General features: G+C 39.5%; 1 protein-coding gene across 6 annotated transcripts; it reads right to left on the bottom strand.

The window, feature by feature from the left end:
* Nucleotides 1-2,834: 2,834 nt before the first annotated feature.
* On the bottom strand, nt 2,835-20,247 carry BAG1 (BAG cochaperone 1). 6 transcript variants are annotated; one of them, XR_012774393.1, is made up of 8 exons: nt 20,133-20,247; nt 16,628-16,756; nt 16,395-16,477; nt 15,539-15,652; nt 14,915-15,022; nt 5,991-6,053; nt 4,716-4,830; nt 2,835-3,597 (listed from the first exon to the last, which is right to left on the bottom strand). XR_012774393.1 is itself a non-coding variant. In XM_075494156.1 (7 exons), exons 1-7 carry the CDS (start codon nt 20,173-20,175, stop codon nt 3,508-3,510), a joined length of 630 nt encoding a protein of 209 aa, XP_075350271.1. In that variant the 5' UTR covers nt 20,176-20,247; the 3' UTR covers nt 2,835-3,507. The 6 variants fall into 6 exon arrangements, 2 of the variants coding, with proteins under 2 accessions (XP_075350271.1, XP_075350273.1); XR_012774396.1 differs by lacking the exon at nt 4,716-4,830 and adding an exon at nt 9,389-9,466 and having other exon boundaries at nt 3,525-3,597; XR_012774394.1 differs by lacking the exons at nt 2,835-3,597; nt 4,716-4,830 and adding exons at nt 9,389-9,454; nt 14,618-14,755.
* Nucleotides 20,248-20,755: the final 508 nt, after the last annotated feature.

The raw sequence follows: 20,755 nt of genomic DNA on the forward strand, positions 1-20,755 counted from the left end.
TAAAAAAACCAGCTTTTCTTTATGTCTCAGCTTTTTGCCAACCACGGTAACGTTTCAGGCTTTGACTCCCTGCAGCCTTTCGGGAGGCCTGGCAGGGCCATTCCCAAACACTTCCTACTCGCCTGCGTGGAGCACGCCCCAACACAGAGAGCAGCCTGCGTTTCCTCCGCTCAGATACAGCCCACCTACAGCATTTAGTAAGCGCATCATGACCAAGGACAGCAGAGAACTTTGCATGTTTTATTTTTACCGTTTCATTTATGATAGTACAATAAAATAAGTTAACTAAAAAAAAAAATCTAGCCCCAAGTTCCACGGTGCCAAGTACTCCACTCCAACTCACAAGTGACCGTTAGAAGTCAAGAAAGTGTTACTCCAGGTTTCCAGCGACATTACCTTCAGGAGGTCTTGGTCACAGAGGGTGCCACTGCAAGCAGTGTATTTTACGCTGCTCCCAGAGAGCAAGCCATCCCGCAGCTCCAGACTCCGTGGCTCCCTGAACATCAGGTTTGGTTTGTCTCACATGACAGCTTATATGGAGCTGGGGGAGGAAGGGGCAGGAAAGTGTGCGATTCGATTTCCATTTTCATGAAAGACAAACTTTGTGGTAAGACATTTTGCCCAGATGGCAAATCCCAGGTGTGTAAACACAGCCAGGGCAATACAGCAACTGCGGGAAGACGATGGGGTCAGTGTAACTAAGGCAAAAAGGAGTCACTTCTCTTTTGACACGACCAGGGCAGATGGTGGGGGTGAGGAAATGATTCAGTAGCAAACTAGGTGTTAGTACACCTAGACTACAGAATCAGTGAGAATATATCTTAAGCTTGATTAAGATCTATGCTCACCTTTACAAATTATGAAGAATATTTAAAATCTCCTCTTCCTTCCCCTTCCTCCCACAACTGTAGTCTGCTGCACTTTTCAAAAACACAGAAGTTTGCTTCTACTGAAATTTAAGGCTATTATGAAACAATGAAGTGTAGGGCTGCTCTTTCAAAACTAAGTATAAAAGTCAATCCACTCCAGAAGGTCTTAGATAACTCTAAATACAACCACCCGTTTTCCAAAACGAATCGACTCATTTTTATGTTTGGAAGACAAAAAAATTTATACTGCAAAAGTTTGTCTTCATACGCATACTTTTGTCCTAGAAACCAAACACTCTGATACCAGGAGTTATCACTGTCAGGACACTCACCCGTTGCTGAATCCAGACGTGCTGGTGGGAGAGGTTCATCATCACTCTCTTTGCCTCAAAGTACCAGATTATCAAAAGACCTACTATGGAACATCTTAAAGTTAATCCACCTGGCTTTGAGACAGGCTGAGGTACTCACACAAGCACATCTCAAGAAGCAGCAGTTTCTGGGAAGGAGTGCTGGGAAGACAATGTCTGCCTATAGCCTTAGTGTTCTCGCCCAAGACAGAAAAATACGAAGGAGCAGCAGAAACGGACACAGTCCTAGCAATGACCACAGCTCCCAGCTCTCTTTGTGGGCACAAAAGGATACTTTGCTTATTATACATGCACCTGTGAAAGTTCAATGCATTAGAGGACTTACATTTAAGAGGGTGAGGATCCTTTCCATCACAGGAAAGTGGCTAATTTTGCATCCCCTGAATTAGGCAAGAGTGTTGCTGGCGGTTTAAGAGTCAGCTGAATCTGATCCAGAAGCAGCACCAAGCTAGGTAGGGCTTCACAAAAACGGCTGCAACCAACTCTTCTTCCTCCTAACCTTAAAGTGCTGGGAAAATGCAGCATGACCAGATTAGTAGCCTAGGAAAAAATATCCACAGTCCTACCAAACATTTCCTAACATGACAGACAAGCTTCCTAGGAGTTTAGACTTCAAAATCCTCCACAGATGCTAAGAAGAGAGTTACATATGGAAAAAATACAACCTTGAAGAAATTTGTTAACAGTAAAATATATGGCAACTCCAATCTTGGTATGGTCAGAAGGCATTTTTAGAGTAAAAGTGACCCTTTCTAATGCAGGGCTATCACTTCATTTGTCCAATGGCATTTTTCACTAAAGAAATGCTCCTCCTATTACAAACATCAAAGATAATACTTCAATAATAATACTTTAGGTATTATTTAAGGTTTATAACTTATTAACTTTTTTTTTTTTTAACACACATTTCCTATTTTTATCTTGAAAGGACAGCTAATCTTAAAACAGTCACATTTGGATAAAGACTCACTACCTAAGGGCCATTTCTAAACATCCTCAGTCTGACTCATTTGAGATGAAAGAGCTTTTCTTTCCCCACAGAAACAGACTCCTTACCAGTCAATACTTCACCAGCCACTGTGTATATGACTGACCGACCAACCAGAAGCATCAGTGAAAAAGCAACTCCCCCTATAGGTACGTTAGCTACAGGCTCTGACCAACAACTGCAAAGTTGGCTGCACTTGCTGACTGTTACTACCTCCCTGCAAAAGCTTATTTTTCACCTAACAGAGAAGGCTAAGCATGGCATGTATCTGACTGCGAGAATCAGTCATAATCCTCAGTCACATGGCATTGCTAAAATAAAGTTGTGTCACTTTGTAACGTCTTATAAAAATTCACTGATTACCTTAAAAGACTAGAAATAATCACTGCAATCTTCCATTAAATACAGCATCATGAATTCAGTGAAATCAGAAAAAAAGTATAAAAAAAAACCTTTCAAAATAGCTCCTTAGTTATAGCTTGCTCGAACTGAACCCTTGGTATATGAGCAGCATGAGTAATCTCATTTCACTTCCCACCATAACTGAAGATGGAACACAAACAATAAAAATAAGAATAATCTATAAAAACCACAGTACATCAGAAATCTATGTAAAAAACATATATCTGTATCAAGGAGCTCAGTAACAACTTAAAGCACCACTCAAAATTAAGTACCATACATGTTACAGTACATGCCATTTATTATGACAATTTAAGGCTAAAATTAGGTACGACTCCCTTATAGTCAAGCTTTCTTATATTTATAAATGCATACAAACATTAAGTAGATACAAATGCGTAGGGTTTTTTTATTGCTCTGAACTGTCTACTACAATGTTCGACTTTCCCAGATGTCATCTCAGTTTGCCTTTTTCAGTCAAGCTGAAGTCCTACAATTGCAACGTATGGCACTTGTACGATTATAGACCTTCTTTGATTTGAGCTGTAAATAAATTCAAAGACATAACAGACAAAATTGCCCATCACTGCAAACTTTGTAACTTAGTTAACTAAACATTCGTCCATAAGATACATAACAATTCACCACAAAGATTACTTCTGTAATTCTTCAGGAAGGATTTTCTTTTCAAAATAATAGGTCTAACCAAGCGGCAAACAAGACAACCAGCAAGAAATGATTGAGTAGTACCAGTCTAACAGACTGGGCTTAAAAAAAAAAAAAAAAAAAAAAGCTGAATACGTGCTCCAAAACAAAGAGCAAACTTTTCTTCTTGCTCATAGAGCAATTATGTTTCCTAATTACATAGGGCAATGCCTCATTCTGCCAGTACCAAATTCTTTGACTGTAGCTTGTCCATTTCTTGACCAATATTTCCTTCAATGGTATCACACTGGGCAAGAAAAACCTGAGAATAAGAAACAAACACGTTATTGGGGATGCAATTATAGCAATGATAGATGCTTCTTAAAAACAGAAACTGCAGTTTCCATCACGAATTTGAAGAAGCCATCTCAACAACCACCTTCCAGTTCAGTTTTAATAATAGTTTATTCACAATTTTGTTTACCCAAAATCCAACAGAAGCATGGTATCTGATAAGGCAACAATGTGGTTGCCCATCCTCACCAGTCCTGCTGCTGAAGTACTTTGAGTTGATCCAAAGTTCATAAACAACAATAAGGATCATAAGGGTTCAGACAAGTTAGTGCTTCAGTTTGGAACATGACTTTTAAACTCCTAAAACACATACTTCTGTAGCCGAGGGTGGGAGCGACAAACCTACTCAGTTAAATCTAAAACAAGCTTTCATTAAACCAAGGCCTCTCCTATTTCTCAGGACTACAGGAAAACATGAACCCCCGTCTTTATCTGTAAGTAGCTGGTGTGCCTCAAAAGACAGAAGGCTCCTTTCCAAAAAGGGCAGTCCACAGCACCTTAAGCTTTCTTAGAACCTGCCCACAATTTCTTACAAGTACCGCAACCCACACACAGTGACTAAGAGCCAGCAGCCACTGGTCATTTTGCTTGTGCTGTACACAGCACAATGTGCCAGCACTTTAAGCCAATAAATTCTTTTAGGCCAATTACAATGTATGCGAGTACATTGTAGTTTCTGAGCAGACTCTCCCATTATCTATACATGTCTTGCACTCAGTTCTGCTATGTCTGCACTAGACTTCAACAGTCAAACCAGATATTTAATGTTATTTACATTAAAATGACATTAAGAAACTTCCTTCCCTCTAGAGCAGCAAAATGTTGTGCCAGGTGAATGTTTCTCAACCATCACACTGTTTTGAATCATCTGTCTTCAACCAATCCCTTGAGCCAGCATCAACTCACTTCTGTAAGGACTCGAGGAGTGAAAAAGTCAAAGTGGTAACCATTGCAGTTGCTGGCTGCAAGTGTTTTATATCTTGTTTCCCCATTCTGGAAGATACGGGATTGCCAGCAACAGAAGGCAGTTAATAGCTCCACCTCGCTTTAATGAATGCTTGAGAGTAATAAGCATCGTTTAATAACCATTGTTTTCTTGCTCTGGAAAAACAAATTGTTGTTGACCGCTCTGGTCTGAAACCCCTTAGATTCTTCTGCAGTCCTCAAAGGGTTCATAACCTACAGTTGCAGAACACTGTGCCTATAAAAGCACAACAATAATTCTCATCTTTGCTCAACAGAGTCTGTTTTATGCTTTAACAGCAGTTCTTATACAAAGCCCCACTTATTTCTGCAATAACTTCACCCAAGAGTGGAGCTCTAGAAGCTTGCCATGAGGGTTATAGCCATACCTCCATTACAAACGTTTGCTGCTTCGGTTAGGCACATGGAATCAAGAACATGTTCAGAGCCCCATATAACACAGCTATGCCAGCAACCATCTTCATTTCAATTTGGATTATCTGAACTTACCTCTGTAACAAAGGGCTTTGTCCCTAAAGCTATAACAAAAAAACATTTCTACTATGAAGTACTTCTTGATAAGGCTTCCTCTAAAATAGATGGCTATTTTAAAAAATTTGGGAAACATTTATGGAAAGTATTTAATAACGTTACAGTAAAAGACAAAACATTTCAACTCCATATATGAATGCAAGGTACTTTCACAAATAATTTGCCGGAGTCTAACCTGTGACTGAAGCTAGTGTAAATAAAAGCAGTAATATGAGTAGCATTACCATTCATTTATGGAAGTTTGGCTTTTGGGGGAGGAGGGAAGGACAAATTCCAGTATTTAGTAACGAATCTTCAGTTCAAGGTCACTAAGGAAACAATGCCTAGGAATTTGTAAGCAACTAAAGAACCCACCCCCAGCACAGCTGCTCTTCTGTACAGATTTTACTTTGGAAACTCTCCATAGAAAGTTGGTACGTTGCAATAGGGGCTAAATTTTCCAAAGAACACCTCTAGCAAGATCCAGCAGGAGTTACAGCTGACCGCATCTTTGTGCCCAGACCTCCTCATTCATTACTGAAGCCTACCGAAATATGGGAAAGGAGGAATAATCCCATTTTCTTCACAAGTTATCAGAATTACTTTACATCACCAGGCAGCCATAAGGCCAACCACTAATGTAAATTACAAACATTATCTGAAGATAGCATGAACAATGAAAATCTGTATTTTTGTTTAATGTTTTATAAAGCTATTAAATACCTCTTTTAAAGGGAAGTCATAAGAAACACCAATGTAAGAACAAACACTGAAAAACATCTAAGCTCTAAACAGCTCTCATTTTCACAAACTCTTGGTATACAAGTACCCAGCATTAATAGAAAACAAAAAAATAAAAATACTCACCTGAACCCTTTTCACCAACCCCTTCTTTTTCAGTTTACAATCACTGAAATTCTCTGGCAGATTCTGCAGTAAAATAAACAAACAAGTTGATGCAGCTTAATGTTGAAATTAACATATTAAACTTACAGCAAAAACTGAATGTATCAAAGAATCATCTTAACAGACATCCTGAAAATGCCATGCCTGCTCAGTAAGAAAGAAAAAGTAATAAATTCAGTAAGTCTGGGATACAGTATGATGATTACAAAGAACTGAGCTAGCAAATTTACCACGTGTCCTTAGGTAACATACAACAATAACTGCATACACTGCTTTTGTCTACTGTGGCGTATGTTAACTGTTCTGCTGAGCTTCAACTGCATATTTCTTCAGAGACTGTTAAGATGGATTCATTTCTTATGAACACATTAACTCAATCACTCGCCATCACTAGAACATATCATCAGTAATGCAGGCATTGCCAGTCTGTTTAAGCTGTACATCTGATCTTCTCTGCAATATACTCATGGAAGGGAACAGATGTGAAGTGTTACACACTGACAGCTTTTAATTTAATCCAAACCGCATCATTTTCCATACTCCTACCACCCAATAATTCATGTATGTCATCTTAGCAAATGTTATATGCTTTGCCCTTTTGGAGGAGTGTGAAATTGGGGTGTTGATGGGGAACGGTGCTCAGGTTTTTGATGTTTTTTTGAAACAGGTAAAACAGATGATTATCATCATACAAAGTTTATGTGAACATTCTTAGAAACACTATGCTCTCACTATTGAAAATGCATAAAAATCTTGGGAGTTTCTCACCGGTATACCTTTTATTTTCTTCCCTAACTGCATATCAAGAATCGAGGTTTCCCTATACTACCCTTTGTTTCGTTTCAGCTAAAATGCAAGCCCCACTGGCAGGTTTAGATACATAATCTTTGATAACAATTAAAAAAAAATAATGCTCTTTTCTTTTAGTGTCCAGCCAAACATACATGGTCTTAAATACAGGAGTCTTACACATAACCTAATATAGGAGTTAAAAATACACACGACTCCACACTAAAAAACAGTCCATCGGGGGAGTGAAACTATAGGCATCACTGAGATCCCGGGAAGTTCAGGGATCACACTGCTCCAGTATTTGTGCAGTAATTAGCACACTACAAGTGATACCAGACAAAGAAATAATAATAATCAGGCTTAGCATGCGTTCCCAGCACCGTGGGTGAGGAGAAAATGGGCACGCAGCAGAGTGAGCTGGGACACATTCTTACATTTTACTTCTACATAAACTTCTGGTTTAAAATACCTCTCACTCTTTCTATGCTCAGCTGGAAGAAGGAATGCACAATGCTGCTTCTTGTCTCCTAGGAGAGTATGAAAATTGGAAGTGGGAGTAACTACTACTATACTAACCTCTTCCTAGGCTCAGTTTTTTTGGTTTATTTTTTTAGTTTGCTTTTGGAAGATGAGAAAGAATCTTCTGTTCCTGTAGTTCCAGCTTCCATTTCTGTTGCTCCAGTACCAGTTTTCCCAAACAGCAGCACTGTTAAGCTGTATAAAACTCATACCAAACTTTAACATTTCCCTTCAAGATCAGAAAAGGTTATCTCCCTTGCAGAGAGTTTTTATGTCAGACTGCACCTCCTGAAACAGAACCAGAAACTGGACATATTTCTTTCAGGTGGAAAAATGATCACGAGCATCAGGGGCACAAGACAGTATGTGGATTAAGGGAGATACCCTTCCCAGTGCAAACCAGTGCAGTGTTACCTTACAAACAGGGTCAGAAATATCTAAAAACTAAGTTAGGTTGATTTTTTGTTTTGTTTTTTTTTTTTTTAAATTGATGTTAATCCTCTTAATACCAAAAACACTCTTCAGTTTGTCCTAAGATGCATTCCATCACCCATCTATCCTTTCCAACTCCTCTTACTTTGCGAGAAAGAGGAGGAGAAGTAACTTTGAAAGTAAGTTACCAGGTTAACTCCAGGAATCTGTCATGCACAATGTAAATCCTCCTACAGGAGCCTGTTCTACGCTGGTCACTTTCTTCATTTATGTAATGTCGCCTTACATCCTTGGATTTACAGCACAGGATAGGTTCAGAAGCTGTTACTACATTTTCAACAACGGTCTGCCTAAAACGAAAACTCCTTTTTACAAGTGGCACATGTCCATTTTCCAAAGCACAGCTTTTTTTAAGTTGTTCATTTTGGAAGCTACTTTGCTCTTTACAAAATGTATTTTCTAGTACTTTGTACTGCAATAAGCCCTTGCTCACTGTAGCATGCTAAACCCACGTCTCCTCCCAATAAACAGGACACTATGAAAAGATTGCATGACATGCTTTTCTTTCAGAAACTCAATGCTCCAAAGACATTGCAAACCAATTGAGAAGTTAGTTTAAAGCTATGGGTGAATTCTCTTAAAACACCAGTTCTAGTTCACAAATAAAAAAGGCGGCCTTCAGAGTATTTATAGTTGTCACAGGGAAAAAAAAAGTTTTAAAAAAATTATAGTTATATGAAGTATTCTAAGGGATCTTAGACATAGGACCCTGCAACCACACGAGAAAACATTCCTAATTTTCCCTTGGTTTTCAACAACACAATTCACTTTTTAAAATTAACAAAATATGACAAGAAACATTTAACATAAAGAGAGTATTTGAGGCGTACTATTTTGACTCCATATATGTAATAGCCTGAAAGAACAAAGATGAGTTAGGCCTACTTATTAATGGCTGATTCTTACCAGAAAATGAAGATGTTATCTCATTGTCACAGAAATTCTTTTATGCCTTGAAATTTTCCCATGACTTGGAATCTCTTAATAATAAAATTAAAAATGAAATTATGCACTAGCTCAGTTACACTGCCCATCTCCCTTTGCTGGGTACTTATTTCAGGCTGTACTTTCTGAAAGAGATTCTGGCCTATGCAAGTATTCCTACCCATCTGAAACAGCAAATTAACAAACCATTTTCTGTCATCAGAATAGGCCTAAGTCAACTTTCAATAGCAGACAGGGAACTCCAGCTGGGCTTACCACGCAAAGTCTGTTTCTAAAACAGATACTGGTAGCTGGAGGAAACTTTGAAATCTGAGTGTAGAGAATACATTCAGACTACTTCTATTTTTGACAACATTTTTCAAAACTGCTCTTTTTAATGACATATGTGCATGCAAACCCCTATGTTTGCTTGCACACCTTCATACACACCTTCATAGCTCTTTTTTTTTTTTTTTTTAAAATCACACCTTGTAATCCCCTTGACAGAGACATGGAATTGGAAGGCCTCAATGTACTAACTTACCAAGCTGCTTAAAAGGTGTTTTGCAATCAAATTAGTAAAGTTTACAAATCTTAACATTAAATTAAATCTCAGAGTGTCTCTGTTTTACCTTAGTCAGCTTACGTCTCCTCTCCAGGAATACGTTGTCCAACTATTCAGGGTTTAACAGGTGAAGCTGGCAATAAACCTTAAGTCACAATAACATTTCAATATTTAATTAAAATCAAATTTAATTAAAGAAGAGTAGCTTAAGCCTAGGCAGTGCTTATGCAAAACTCTTGCCAAATCTATATTTTGGCGCTAGCATTGCTTGTGGAGCAGTAGTTTGGATTTGTATATGGCTTTCTACTGCACAGTATATTCTTACTTTTATAGCAGGTCTCCTCTGTGCATTGCACTTTCTCTGTGACAAAACCCTGCTCATGTCTCACAGTCCTTGGTCTGTATGGTCTTAAACTTTCAAAGTGATGCAGGCCTGGCTTCACCCCAGCAACTTCTGTAGAACTCCTGGGCACAGGTTCTTTATCCTCCCCCCATCCACTCAGAAACAGAGCCCGAGTCCTCCTGTTACCACTGTCTACCTCCCACCTCAAACCCCCAAATTCAGAGTTGCTTAACCACATCTCTTCAGGAGTTCTCACCCTGCAGATACAGACAAGATGTGCTGCAGACACACACACATTACATCCTCGAAGACTCATCTTTTGTATGCACAACTCATGCTTTATACAAGAAATCCTTAAAACCAATCACCGCTTACACAGTAATAAATTCATGCGTGTGTGTTTTCCTGCCTCTAGATCCTCTCTGTTCTTGAGTGCTCTTTTAACTACGAACACAGCATCCCCCTCTTCTGAGTACTGCTTCTTACAAAATAGAGACTCTCTTGTGATTTCTTTCCACTCTCCCAGCTAATCTAATAAAACCATGTCCCTTTGCCACAGAACATCAGCTTCAGCTCTGCTCAAGTTCCGTTTGTTTTGGAAATGCTTCCAATAATGATTTTTAAGCTTAGTGTTACCACCACATCTTTGTTCTCCTCCTTGGTTATTTCTTATTTCCCAAACCATAGACCCCAGTAGGTAATACCTGATGCCTGAATCCACTTTATAGCAGTGTAGTCAGTTAATAAACACAACAAATACTAGTCAAATTTATTATTTATGACTACCTTATCAGAACCAAAGGGACATCATTCTTAAAATAGGCAATCTACACTAGCAGTCACTAGCAATAATAGCTAGAAACATTTTTGGTTTGTTACCAAATTGCTTAAAAAAAAAATAAAAATCACTCTGCTACACATGGCACCAGTGCTAATCAGTGGCAAACAAGGATTTTTTGCTGACACCCCATCCATCTAACAAGAAGCTTTTTCGTTTCTTTTAAAAATCCAAAACAACATGTAGTATTTTAGTGCCTATTTTTTATTGACTACCAGTCCTTCACTTTTTTTTAACTTATTGTTAAATAAATTGGTAAATTGGGTAAGCACATTATGTTGACACTGAATCTTTTTCATCTCAGTAGACATCGGAGGAGCTTCTTTAAAGGCAGCTATTAAATGGAAGCATTTGTCAATGGGTTTTATGAATGCACAAGTGGTAACTAAGCGCTCTGCTGAGGGATGATAGTATTTTCATGCTCCTTATGCTTTAGAAAAATTTTGCCCCGGTTTTATGTTTATGATTCATGCTAAGAGATTTAAGAAATTATAATAAGTAATGTTTATCAAATTTGTGTTTATCAATATAATGTTTATCAATGTTTATTTATCCAGGTAAATTCAAAGGTTTAAGTAATAAGTTCTCATCTTATCTTAAGTGGCAAAACTTTCCAGAAGCCTGGGAAATGTTTTGTTACAGGCACAATGATGTTTTTTTCAGAATACTTCTTTCTTTTAATCCTTGAAATGTTAATTTGGTATTGATTTACCAGAGGACAAGTATAGCAGGGACAAGGAGACAGTGAAAAAAGCTTCATCAGAACAGTACAGTAATTTAAGTAAGTTTTACAGAGGAATTATAACAAAAAAAAAAAAATCCTCAAGAAAGGAGGATGAGCCACCAGAACATAATTATGAGTCAGTAATGTTATCAATGTCATCAATACTGATACATGCAATTTGACAGATGACTTTGTCATGAATTTATGTAAATAAAATCAGTGACTGGTATTTCAGAAGAGAAAGCTTTTTTTTTTCAGTTGTTAGAACAATCTGTTCTCTGCAATATTGTCTTTCTAGATTACAAATCTGCCATTTAATAAGAAATCATCATGAGAAAAAAGTAATCTCTCAGATTGCAATATCAGTGACAGACTTCATGTAAATTACAGCAGGCTCACAAGAAGTACATACTGTCATAAGTGTGGATATAAATTTTCCTACTGGTCGCAGAAAAGCTTTCCTTTTTTTTTCTCTTGAAAAAGCCTTTCAGTTATTTAAAAAACTATGCCAGCTGAACAAGTCAAGGATTTTCTGTGTTCTACTCACTGAGATTTGTAATAAGTACTGTACTTTGACTTTTACTCCTGGACCAAATGTTTCAACTGCTGAAATAAATGGCATTTCTGGTGATGCACACACACAAATCTTCAACTGTTGAACATGACTCAACTTGTATTCCTGCTGAAGAAAATTTCAAAGATCTGTGTCTTATGGGAACGTCTGACTGTGTCACAGCATTCAAAGGTTTGTAAGATGGTCATAAGATCCCTCCACCCTTCCTGCTGTGGAAGCAGTAGCTATTTAAACACATTTCATGTTAAAATGTTTAAGTTACAGCTACTCTACCCAAAAGCATCCCTTCAAGGCTTTCCTTTCACACCTCTGGCAGTGACAACAGTGTATTGTTTCTCTCCCACCCCAATACTGTATGACTACTGTCCTACTTCTCCACTTCCTAAATCACTTCTTTTAAATTCACAGTTGTTGAACACGTGGAGTCTAGTAAAAAGGAGTGTTAGTTCCAAACTCAGCTCCTCTAATTAATAAGCTTGTCTGCTAACAGTAAGAGGGTGACACCCCTAGAATAGATAGAAAACAATATGCAGGATTCCTCACGCTTAACTCTATAACCATACAAATCTCATTTTGTATCAAGCTAGATGTTTATGATTGATCCAAACAATGTATGACAGCCAAGACACTTTAAAGAGCTTTCACAACAATTCTGCCAAAGAAACAAACTGGAAGATTTATAGTCTGAGCTTGCTGTATGTTTCACTTCTATAATGCATCCATTCTTCTGCCTTAGCAGAAAACAGCTCACTCAGTCACTTTTTTTTCCCTTATCTTTTTTTAACATGCTGTTGATTGAATCAATAGCACATCTATATGGTCAATAGCATTCAAGAGATTTGTCAGATCTTGCTTTTTACTTGGCTAACAAAAAGAATACTAAATGCTATTTAAAACAATTCTGAGATACAGATAAAATACTTCCTAGAAGCTTTATGCTTTTCTGCTTTGCATTTCTATTTACCACTTTTTACTTCAGTGGAACCCATTTATTGTTCATATACATACCTCATTACCATTCTGTGTTGCTACCTCTGTACGTCACACAACTACAGTACAGTGAAGTAATACCTCAGGAAGCTGGTGGCCTGTTCACCTGATCTGGTGTAATACCAGTACACTGAACAGCTACATTCTATGTAAAGATTCCACCCAACTACACGTATGTCATCTGCCAGATTTCACAGAAGTTTCACAGAAGTTCAGTTTTCATGACAAAAACCACAGCTGCCTTTGTACATTAAAACAAATAGATATGGACTTTGGTATGTGTAACATAACTTCAATCACTGGTAATAAAACCCCTCACTTATTTCTTGCTTTAAAAACATGAGGCTCGTCAATGTCATAGGCTCTTATACAACAAAGTAACAAACAACTATTACAAATATTAAAAGATACTAATTATAATTAGTTTTAGCTCTGGCTGCTCCACTTCCACAAGAGACAAAACTGAGGCACAGGGACTCCATTATTTCCTGAATCTAAACATGAAGTCACCAGGTTATAAGTCCTCTAAAATCTTGTACTAAACCTAGAAGTCCCTTGTCCAGTACTATTTAGGGTACTTTGGATAAGGAGATAGATAATAGCATGCTTTCTGTTTAAGCCATGCAAAAAGTACCAGAATCAAAAGTAAACTTGGGAAACTCAGTTTGCATTAATTAGGAAGCAGTGAAAAGGGTTTTTCAAGGCTGCCTGCTGGGTTCCAGAACTGTACACCAGCACACAAGTACTGACTTTTTTCTGATAGGACTTAGTATCAGAAATTGAAGGGATCAGAAATAAGCTTTAATCCCATCCAAATGAAACCATTGCCATCTCATTGCTGTTTTCATGACAACACATAGTAAATCTGCCACTTCAAACAGGGAATCAGTTACACGAAGTCTGTATGTCCAACAGCATTTAAGAACTGTCAGCAAAGTATTTTCCTCTATATGAGGCAGAAAAGGAAAGAGAAATTTTAAGACTATAAAATACTTAGCATATTACAGTTTAAAAAAAGTATTCAAGAACTGTTGGCTATAGCAAACAGCAAAGGCTAATTAAAGGTGCACAATATGAAAGGAAGAAATAAGTTAATGAGCTCTCCACCGTTCCTAGGAACACATCCATATTGTGTACCATTTGATGATGGCCAATTCAAATGATTATTCTATGATTTAGTCTGCTGCAGAACTTTTTCAAAGTGTCCATCAATTAAACTACATCTGGTTCACCAATTATAGGTATTTGCATGAAATCTTTTTGAAACAATCCCATAAAGGGTCACTATGCAAAGGAGTAGACTCAAAGACATCACTACCACAGAAAAGCAGCATTTTTCCTTCAGAGCAGGATATTATGATCGTGATATGCAACATAATTATATAATGATGTTTACAAAGAATGACCAGCAGACAGAGAAACAGAATAAGGAAACACACTAGTTGCCATAATCTTCTATTTATCTCTGCACAAGCCCCTTATTCTCACCTAGCTCTCAGCTACTACATGATACAGGAAGATATATATTATACTCTGGAAATATGCTGTAAGGTTATGATCCATTAATGACTGTGAAGCACTTGGATATACCCCAGTACATTCCAAAGAAATAATCCAGTCCTCAATATGCAGGCATCTCAAATAAATGCAGTCAGTCCACACACGACTGACCAGAAAATTCTTCAGTCTTCAGGACCTCCTTGTTCTTATGCAATATAGAATACAAAGTGTATCTGTTTTTTTTTCCAGACCTTTACTGTTACCATGAAGTTTAACATGAAAGTTTGCCAAGACAAACTAAAAGGGTAAAACTTGAGTAAAGGATACCCATTTCATGTAGTCTTAACAGGCTGCTGCCCCAAATGAAGCTCTTCTGTAGAATGGGGATGCATACACAGGCATTAATGTCACCATTTAGAAATAGATGCTGCCAAGTAGTCTTTTGGAGACATACAGGGGCAAGAGCTGGATATTAAAGAAAAAATGAGCAAACCAATTAACTAATTTTCAAAGCCAAAATAAATTTGTTAGTATTTTAAAATATCAAATAAATTACAAGAAAGATATATTCTTAACAGTAAGTTTCTGTTGGGATTTGACCCTCTTCTGTGGTTATTCACTTACAATGGCATCAATCTGTTCCAGGATCTTCATGAACTGCTCTGCAGTTCCTTTTATCCTCTTGTCCAGCTGTTTTAGCGCTTCTGCTTGGAGATCCTTTGCTAAAAATCCCTGAGGAGGAAAAACAGGGAAGGAAAGACAAAATTATTCCATACTCTACAGAATACTCAGCTTCGAAAATCTGTCAATCCACCAATCCACCAAAGCAGAAAACATCTTTTACTATTTCTCTAGTTTCAAGTATGATAGGGACTCCAAGCTCAATCTATATTCTATCAGTCCTTGAAATGCTAAATGTAAGATCTGCTAGGTTTACTTAAAAGATTAAACAAGTAACAGACATTCTCCTTTGGACTTTGAGAGAACTCTTTATGTTTCTCCAGATCTAAAGAATATAATTTATCCAATATGCAACAATATTTACCTTTTTCCAAACAGTGCCATGTCTCTATTTTGCAAATTCATAAATAGCATTTGAAATTCAGTAAGAATTTTACAGGACCCTTGAACAGTTAGGAAGGGCAGCCTATTAGTGGCTACTCAAAACCTTTAAACAGTATTTTTTTTAAATACGTATACCTACAAAAGTGTCTTGCAAAGATATAAAATGATACAAAACCAGCATACCTTCTGGATACTTGTGAACTCTTTATTAACTTCCTCTAACTTATTAGCTATTTGCTCCACTGACTTCTCCAAATCTTTTAACTTCTTTAATTCAGCCTCTTCTTCTGGACTATTCTGTGTATTCAAAAGTACAACATTCACAACTATGGCACAAATAGAGACACTATGCAGCTAAAAAGCAGCAACGGTGGTGATACAGACATAAAGGCTTCTGCTGATTTAAAATACATACTACAGAGTGGTTATTCTTTCCATATTTTAATACCTACCAAATAAGCTTCTTCCAAAGCTTAATTATAAATACAGTCAAAGAGGCAATGTAAATAAACACATTAAACAAGACTAATTTGAAGGGAAAAAGGAAAAGTGCAAACTTTTTTTTTGTTATCTTAGCATCTTTAAAGTAGAGGTAGCATTTTTATCACGAGATATTACCTTGTTCTCTACTTCACAAAGCCAGCCACAAGTCATTTCACTAGAAATAACCCAGCAGACTCAGTAGCTACAGGTTTGTTTTTTTTTTTTTAAACCAGAAAAATAAGATGAGCAGATAAGGTCATCAGTGCACAGAAGGTTCACGAGCATTGACACGCAACAGATTAGGCAGAATTTTGTCAATAATGTAAGGCAGAAGTCAGTCAATAATGTAATTTCAGAAATGTATGAACGGCAGAGTTATTTGCAGTACAACATGAGACTGAACTCAACTTTGTGGGTAGGTATACAAGATTAGGTTTATGCTGTAACCTGTTGCTGTGTTCAGCAGCTGAATCACTGACAGAAATGACGATAATTTAAGATTTAAAAAACAAAACAAAACAAAAACAAAAAACAAAGGTCCAAAGGCAACACTTACCCTTTTCCCAATCAACATGACTTTGCAACCATTTTTAACACCAAGTGCTGACAACGGTTGTTCCAATTCTTTCAGAGACTTCCCTAAATGGAAAACGAGAGAGGAAAAAAACAGTTAAAATATAGTTAGTGTCATAAGAATGTCTTTTTGAAGACATTGAAAACACGGACACCTGAAAGTGATTAAGATGAAAGGTATCATCTATAAGAAACACTGACAGATTTATAAGTTACCTTTGTATATCAGTTTCTGAAAAGGAACTGGAACCCCAGTGACTTGTTCAATAAGTACAGCCATGTCTTGTAGCGTAGGTTCACCATCTTCTTGTTGAGAAGCAACCTGAATACTGTGTTTTTCATTACCTAACAAAAAAAAGAGTAACAGTAATACTTATTGTTACCTAGAAAATACTACAGGGAATCCATTTCTAGTATTTACTTCCATTAATGCAGAAAGTTCTCAGATCACTGATTCTCATGTACAATCATAATTTTCAATCAAAGGATTCTACTGCATTTCCTTCCTCTTGGAGTGACTTACCTCAGCTGAAAATTTTGTTTTACATTCTAATAACCTGAAGAGTTCAATCAGGCATATTCTACTGGCATAATGCTCCTGCTAAGTATTCTTCCCCACCTTTTTTTTCAGAGTGCAGATGGTGCCCAGACATCCCACAAGCTAAAGCATGAAAGCCCACACCTTCCTGATGCATTCCATTTCCTACTTGTAGGAACTTTTAATGGCATGAGTCTTGGGGAATCTGAGACAATTTATCACTTCCTTTGCTCCCTACTCCTCATACATGAGAAGCAAGCAATCAGTGTCTACCCTGTCTCCCCTCCACCACCCACCTAACAGAATTCTCACAGTCCAAAAACTATTTCTCCCCATATTACTGCTGATATGCAGCCTCAGCCACTTTGCGAAGTCTCAGCCTACATGTCACCTTCCACTTACGGAGCATCCTATTCAGACTCCCTAAGATTACTTGCATGCAAACAGCAGGATGTTCTTAGAAAAAAGGAGTATGTCTATTAATCTCTGCTTTGCAACAGACCCTTTCTATAACTCTCTGCTCCCACACACTTAAGGCCTGTCAATCTGAAAGCACCCACAGGAATCAGCCACCATTGGCTGCAAGGGAAATCAAGACAGGCATTTTTTACTTTGCAGGAAGAGAGAACTCCTTAACAAATACCAGAAAGAAAACTACTCTCATGCCACTACTTTGAAGTGCACGTATCTTTTACAAAGAAGACTGCTAGAAACATCAATTTTAAAATGTTCCAGCCTCCCAGAGTCACATGGCAAGTGACACTGTGGCCTCAAAAACTTGCAAGCTCCAACAATATATCTTAATTCCAAAATGGTTTTAAGCTCAAAATCACATTATGCAAACTCTCCCCCAAGCATTTTCCATAAACAGACCTTCTTCCCAATCTGTTTGGGGAAAAAAAAAAAATTAAAAAAAAAATTTAGGTCCTAACTTCAATACATTTCAAAAGGTTGTTTTGATGTATACAACTGCTTCGTGTAAGGGCTGTGCCTATCAGCAGTTGAGAGAAAAAACAAACACACAGCAAATGGGGAAGAGAAGAGCTGAAGTTTGCCTAGCAATATAAACAGTTTTAATTACAAATTATGAGTACCTCTTTGGGTAGACTGTACCAAAAGTTTTACTGTGAATTCACAGCAGAGTGAAATCACCATGAAAAATATCTCATGGGTTAGAACTGGTATCATAGCTTATCAGTTTGCTTCAGTAAATGACAATTCTAATTTAAAGTAAACACAAGTGCAAAACTCCAAAATCTTTTTTAAAAAAGACCTAAATACATTTAAAAAACAGGTCAATTCAATTTCTTGCAGATTGTGCAGTGATATATGTGGGTCTACTACCATTCTCTTTCTTATCCCTTATTTCCATCTTTCCCCACTTTCACTCATGCATGCAAAACTTTAATAAAAACATTTGTGCACGTTAAACGTGCATCTGACAGCAACAGGTATAAATCAGACAGCTGAAGTCCAAGATGAACAATGCCTTCTATTTGCTATTTATTAACAACAAAGTAATTACCAGGTAAGAAAACAACTGGAAAGACAAAAACATTCTCAGATAAGAAGACTGCTGGCAAAGAGCAAGATGTTGGAATTATAAATATGTTAATATCGTTAAGTTATTGTCATCTTTGCAAATGAAAACCCCTGAGATCAAATGGAGCTCTCTGAAGGCATCAACAAGCACATGAATCATGAAGATTCAAACAGATTATTCCACAAAGTTCTTCACCAAAGGCTCTCAAATAAAACTGCCAGATGATAAAGGAAACATTTTCACAAAATAACTTAACAGTTTGAAAACACAAATGAGCAAGCAGAAATAAACAATAAGCTCTAAAGGTGGAAAGAACATCACCAACATAGTGCAACAGGAACAGGAGCAGAATTTACTATTCAATAAATAAAAAATAATCCATAAAAAATTAACAAGTTTTGTTAAGAAAAATCAGCTGATGAATACCTTGCTGATTTACTACCTTACTATCCTTCTCATTCCTCCTACTGCCTCACCTAGATCCACTTCATCAAAGTTAACCATGGTATTTCCCATCTTATTTTTAAGAACTGTGGAGTCCAGGCTATTCTTACCTCTTTGCAGTAACTTTTTGTATTTATTTGCAGACTTAACCACATCATCCCTTCCACCTTCTTCTCCCTCCTCCTATTTCTCTTCCCGAGGAAAAAAAGCTCAGTCGTGTCAGCTGGCCTTTGAGTAACCCATTTCATCGGGTCAGCACCCAACTGTCATACCGAAGCATTCTGTTGCAATCTTGCATCTCACTAGCTGCAAACGTTCAAGCTTATTCTACAAACAAGATGAGAGCCCATCGGGTAGTACCTGCTTTTAACATACAGTGCTGACGTCAGTGATTTATCTCATCTCAAGGAAGATTGCTACCACAAAAGTGATCTCTGCTCTGTGCTCTCTGGCAAGGACAGCCTTGTCACCTGTTCCCACCACCACCCTTACAGGAGATCTACCCCTGTGCAGCAAGTTTGATCATCTTGTTGATACAGAAAAAACTATTTTTTTTCCCTTCTGTGGGATCAGCTTACGTGCTGCAGCTTGAGAGAGACAGTGGGAAGGTGCGGCCAGCAGAGCAGTGAAACCTTACGGCAGCAGCCGGCACCGAGGCCAGGCTATGCGGAGAGTGAGCCGTGCCCCCCTGAGACAGGGGCAGGCCCGGCCGCTGGCCCAGCGAGGCCGGGGACGCTGCCGCCATCCAGCCGACAGCCGCAGCCCCGCGCAAGCGGCGGCAGCAGCAGCTCCGGCGTCTTCTGTCTCCTCGCAGCTTTGCGGAGCTGCAGCCGCGGACACTCGGGCGCCAAAGGCAGCCACACACCCACGCTTCGGGCCGCCGCCGGGCGCCTTCCAGCGCCGCGGCCCGCACGTTTCCTGCTTACCCCTGGCGCCAGGGGCACCACAGGCCCGCCCCGCCCGGCCGGGCTACCGTTAACGGCCGAGGCGAGGTTCGCGGGGAGCGGGGCCGGCAGGGAAGGGCGGCCCGGGGACCGGAAGCAGCGCCCCGAAGCCGCGGCCCGACTCGCGCCGTCCCGGCGGGGACCGAGGCACCAGGGCCAGCTCGGGGTAAGGGGCGCCGGAGGAGACGCCGGGGGCCGCGCTCGGCTCCGCAGCGGCTGGAGGTGGGTCCCCCGCCCTCGGGCGGCTCTTACTGTAAGTGACGGTGACGGTAACCGGGGCTCCGGGCGCCGCCATCTCACCCCCGCCACAAGGAAACCGTTCTGTGGGCGCCTCCCGCGGCGCGCCGGTAGCGCGTCACTTCCGCTCTAAGCCCCGCCCCTCTAGCCGGGAAGGGGCGCGGCTGCGCGAAGGGGGCGTGACGTCACAGGCGGGCGGGGAGGGGCCGCTGCGGGCCTGGTGTTCACCGGCGCCAGGGGGGAGGCGGCAGCGTCAGCCGTCGGGTTCGTGACGAGAGCGAGGGAAAAAGGCAGCGCCTCAGATCCAGGGGCGCAGGGCCGCCCTCAGGGCCCCTCGGGAGAGGCAGCCCTTGCCGACCGGCAGCGCCGCCTGCGCACCGGCCCGGGGCGTCACCAGAGGCTTCTCCTCTGCCTCCAGGCCCGAAAACGGCTGTTCGGTACCGGAGCCCAGCCCCGGCAGCAGCCTCAGACCTGCGGCCGGTGAATTAAACCCAGCAGTTTTTCTTTGACCGTTTTTGCTAGGATGCTGGTTTTCCCGCTGGCTTTCATTGCCGCTTCAAGCAACTCCTGACAGGAGGAGAGACGCGGCCAAAGCAAGCCTGGTGTAAACGTCACACTGCACAAGGCAGCGTGAGGTG

Source organism: Mycteria americana, chromosome 2, assembly GCF_035582795.1.
Source record: "Mycteria americana isolate JAX WOST 10 ecotype Jacksonville Zoo and Gardens chromosome 2, USCA_MyAme_1.0, whole genome shotgun sequence".
In the NCBI taxonomy this organism is placed as follows: Eukaryota; Metazoa; Chordata; class Aves; order Ciconiiformes; family Ciconiidae; genus Mycteria; species Mycteria americana.

What these genes read in the sequence shown, in the direction of transcription:
- BAG1 (XM_075494156.1), bottom strand. Translation starts at nt 20,175, where the DNA reads ATGGCGGCGCCCGGAGCCCCGGTTACCGTCACCGTCACTTACA. An exon ending in TCAGAAACTGATATACAAAG is followed by an intron (nt 16,478 to 16,627) that starts GTAACTTATAAA and finishes TTTTCCATTTAG; the next exon opens with GGAAGTCTCTGAAAGAATTG. An exon ending in GGTTGGTGAAAAGGGTTCAG is followed by an intron (nt 3,598 to 5,990) that starts GTGAGTATTTTT and finishes TCTTATTCTCAG; the next exon opens with GTTTTTCTTGCCCAGTGTGA.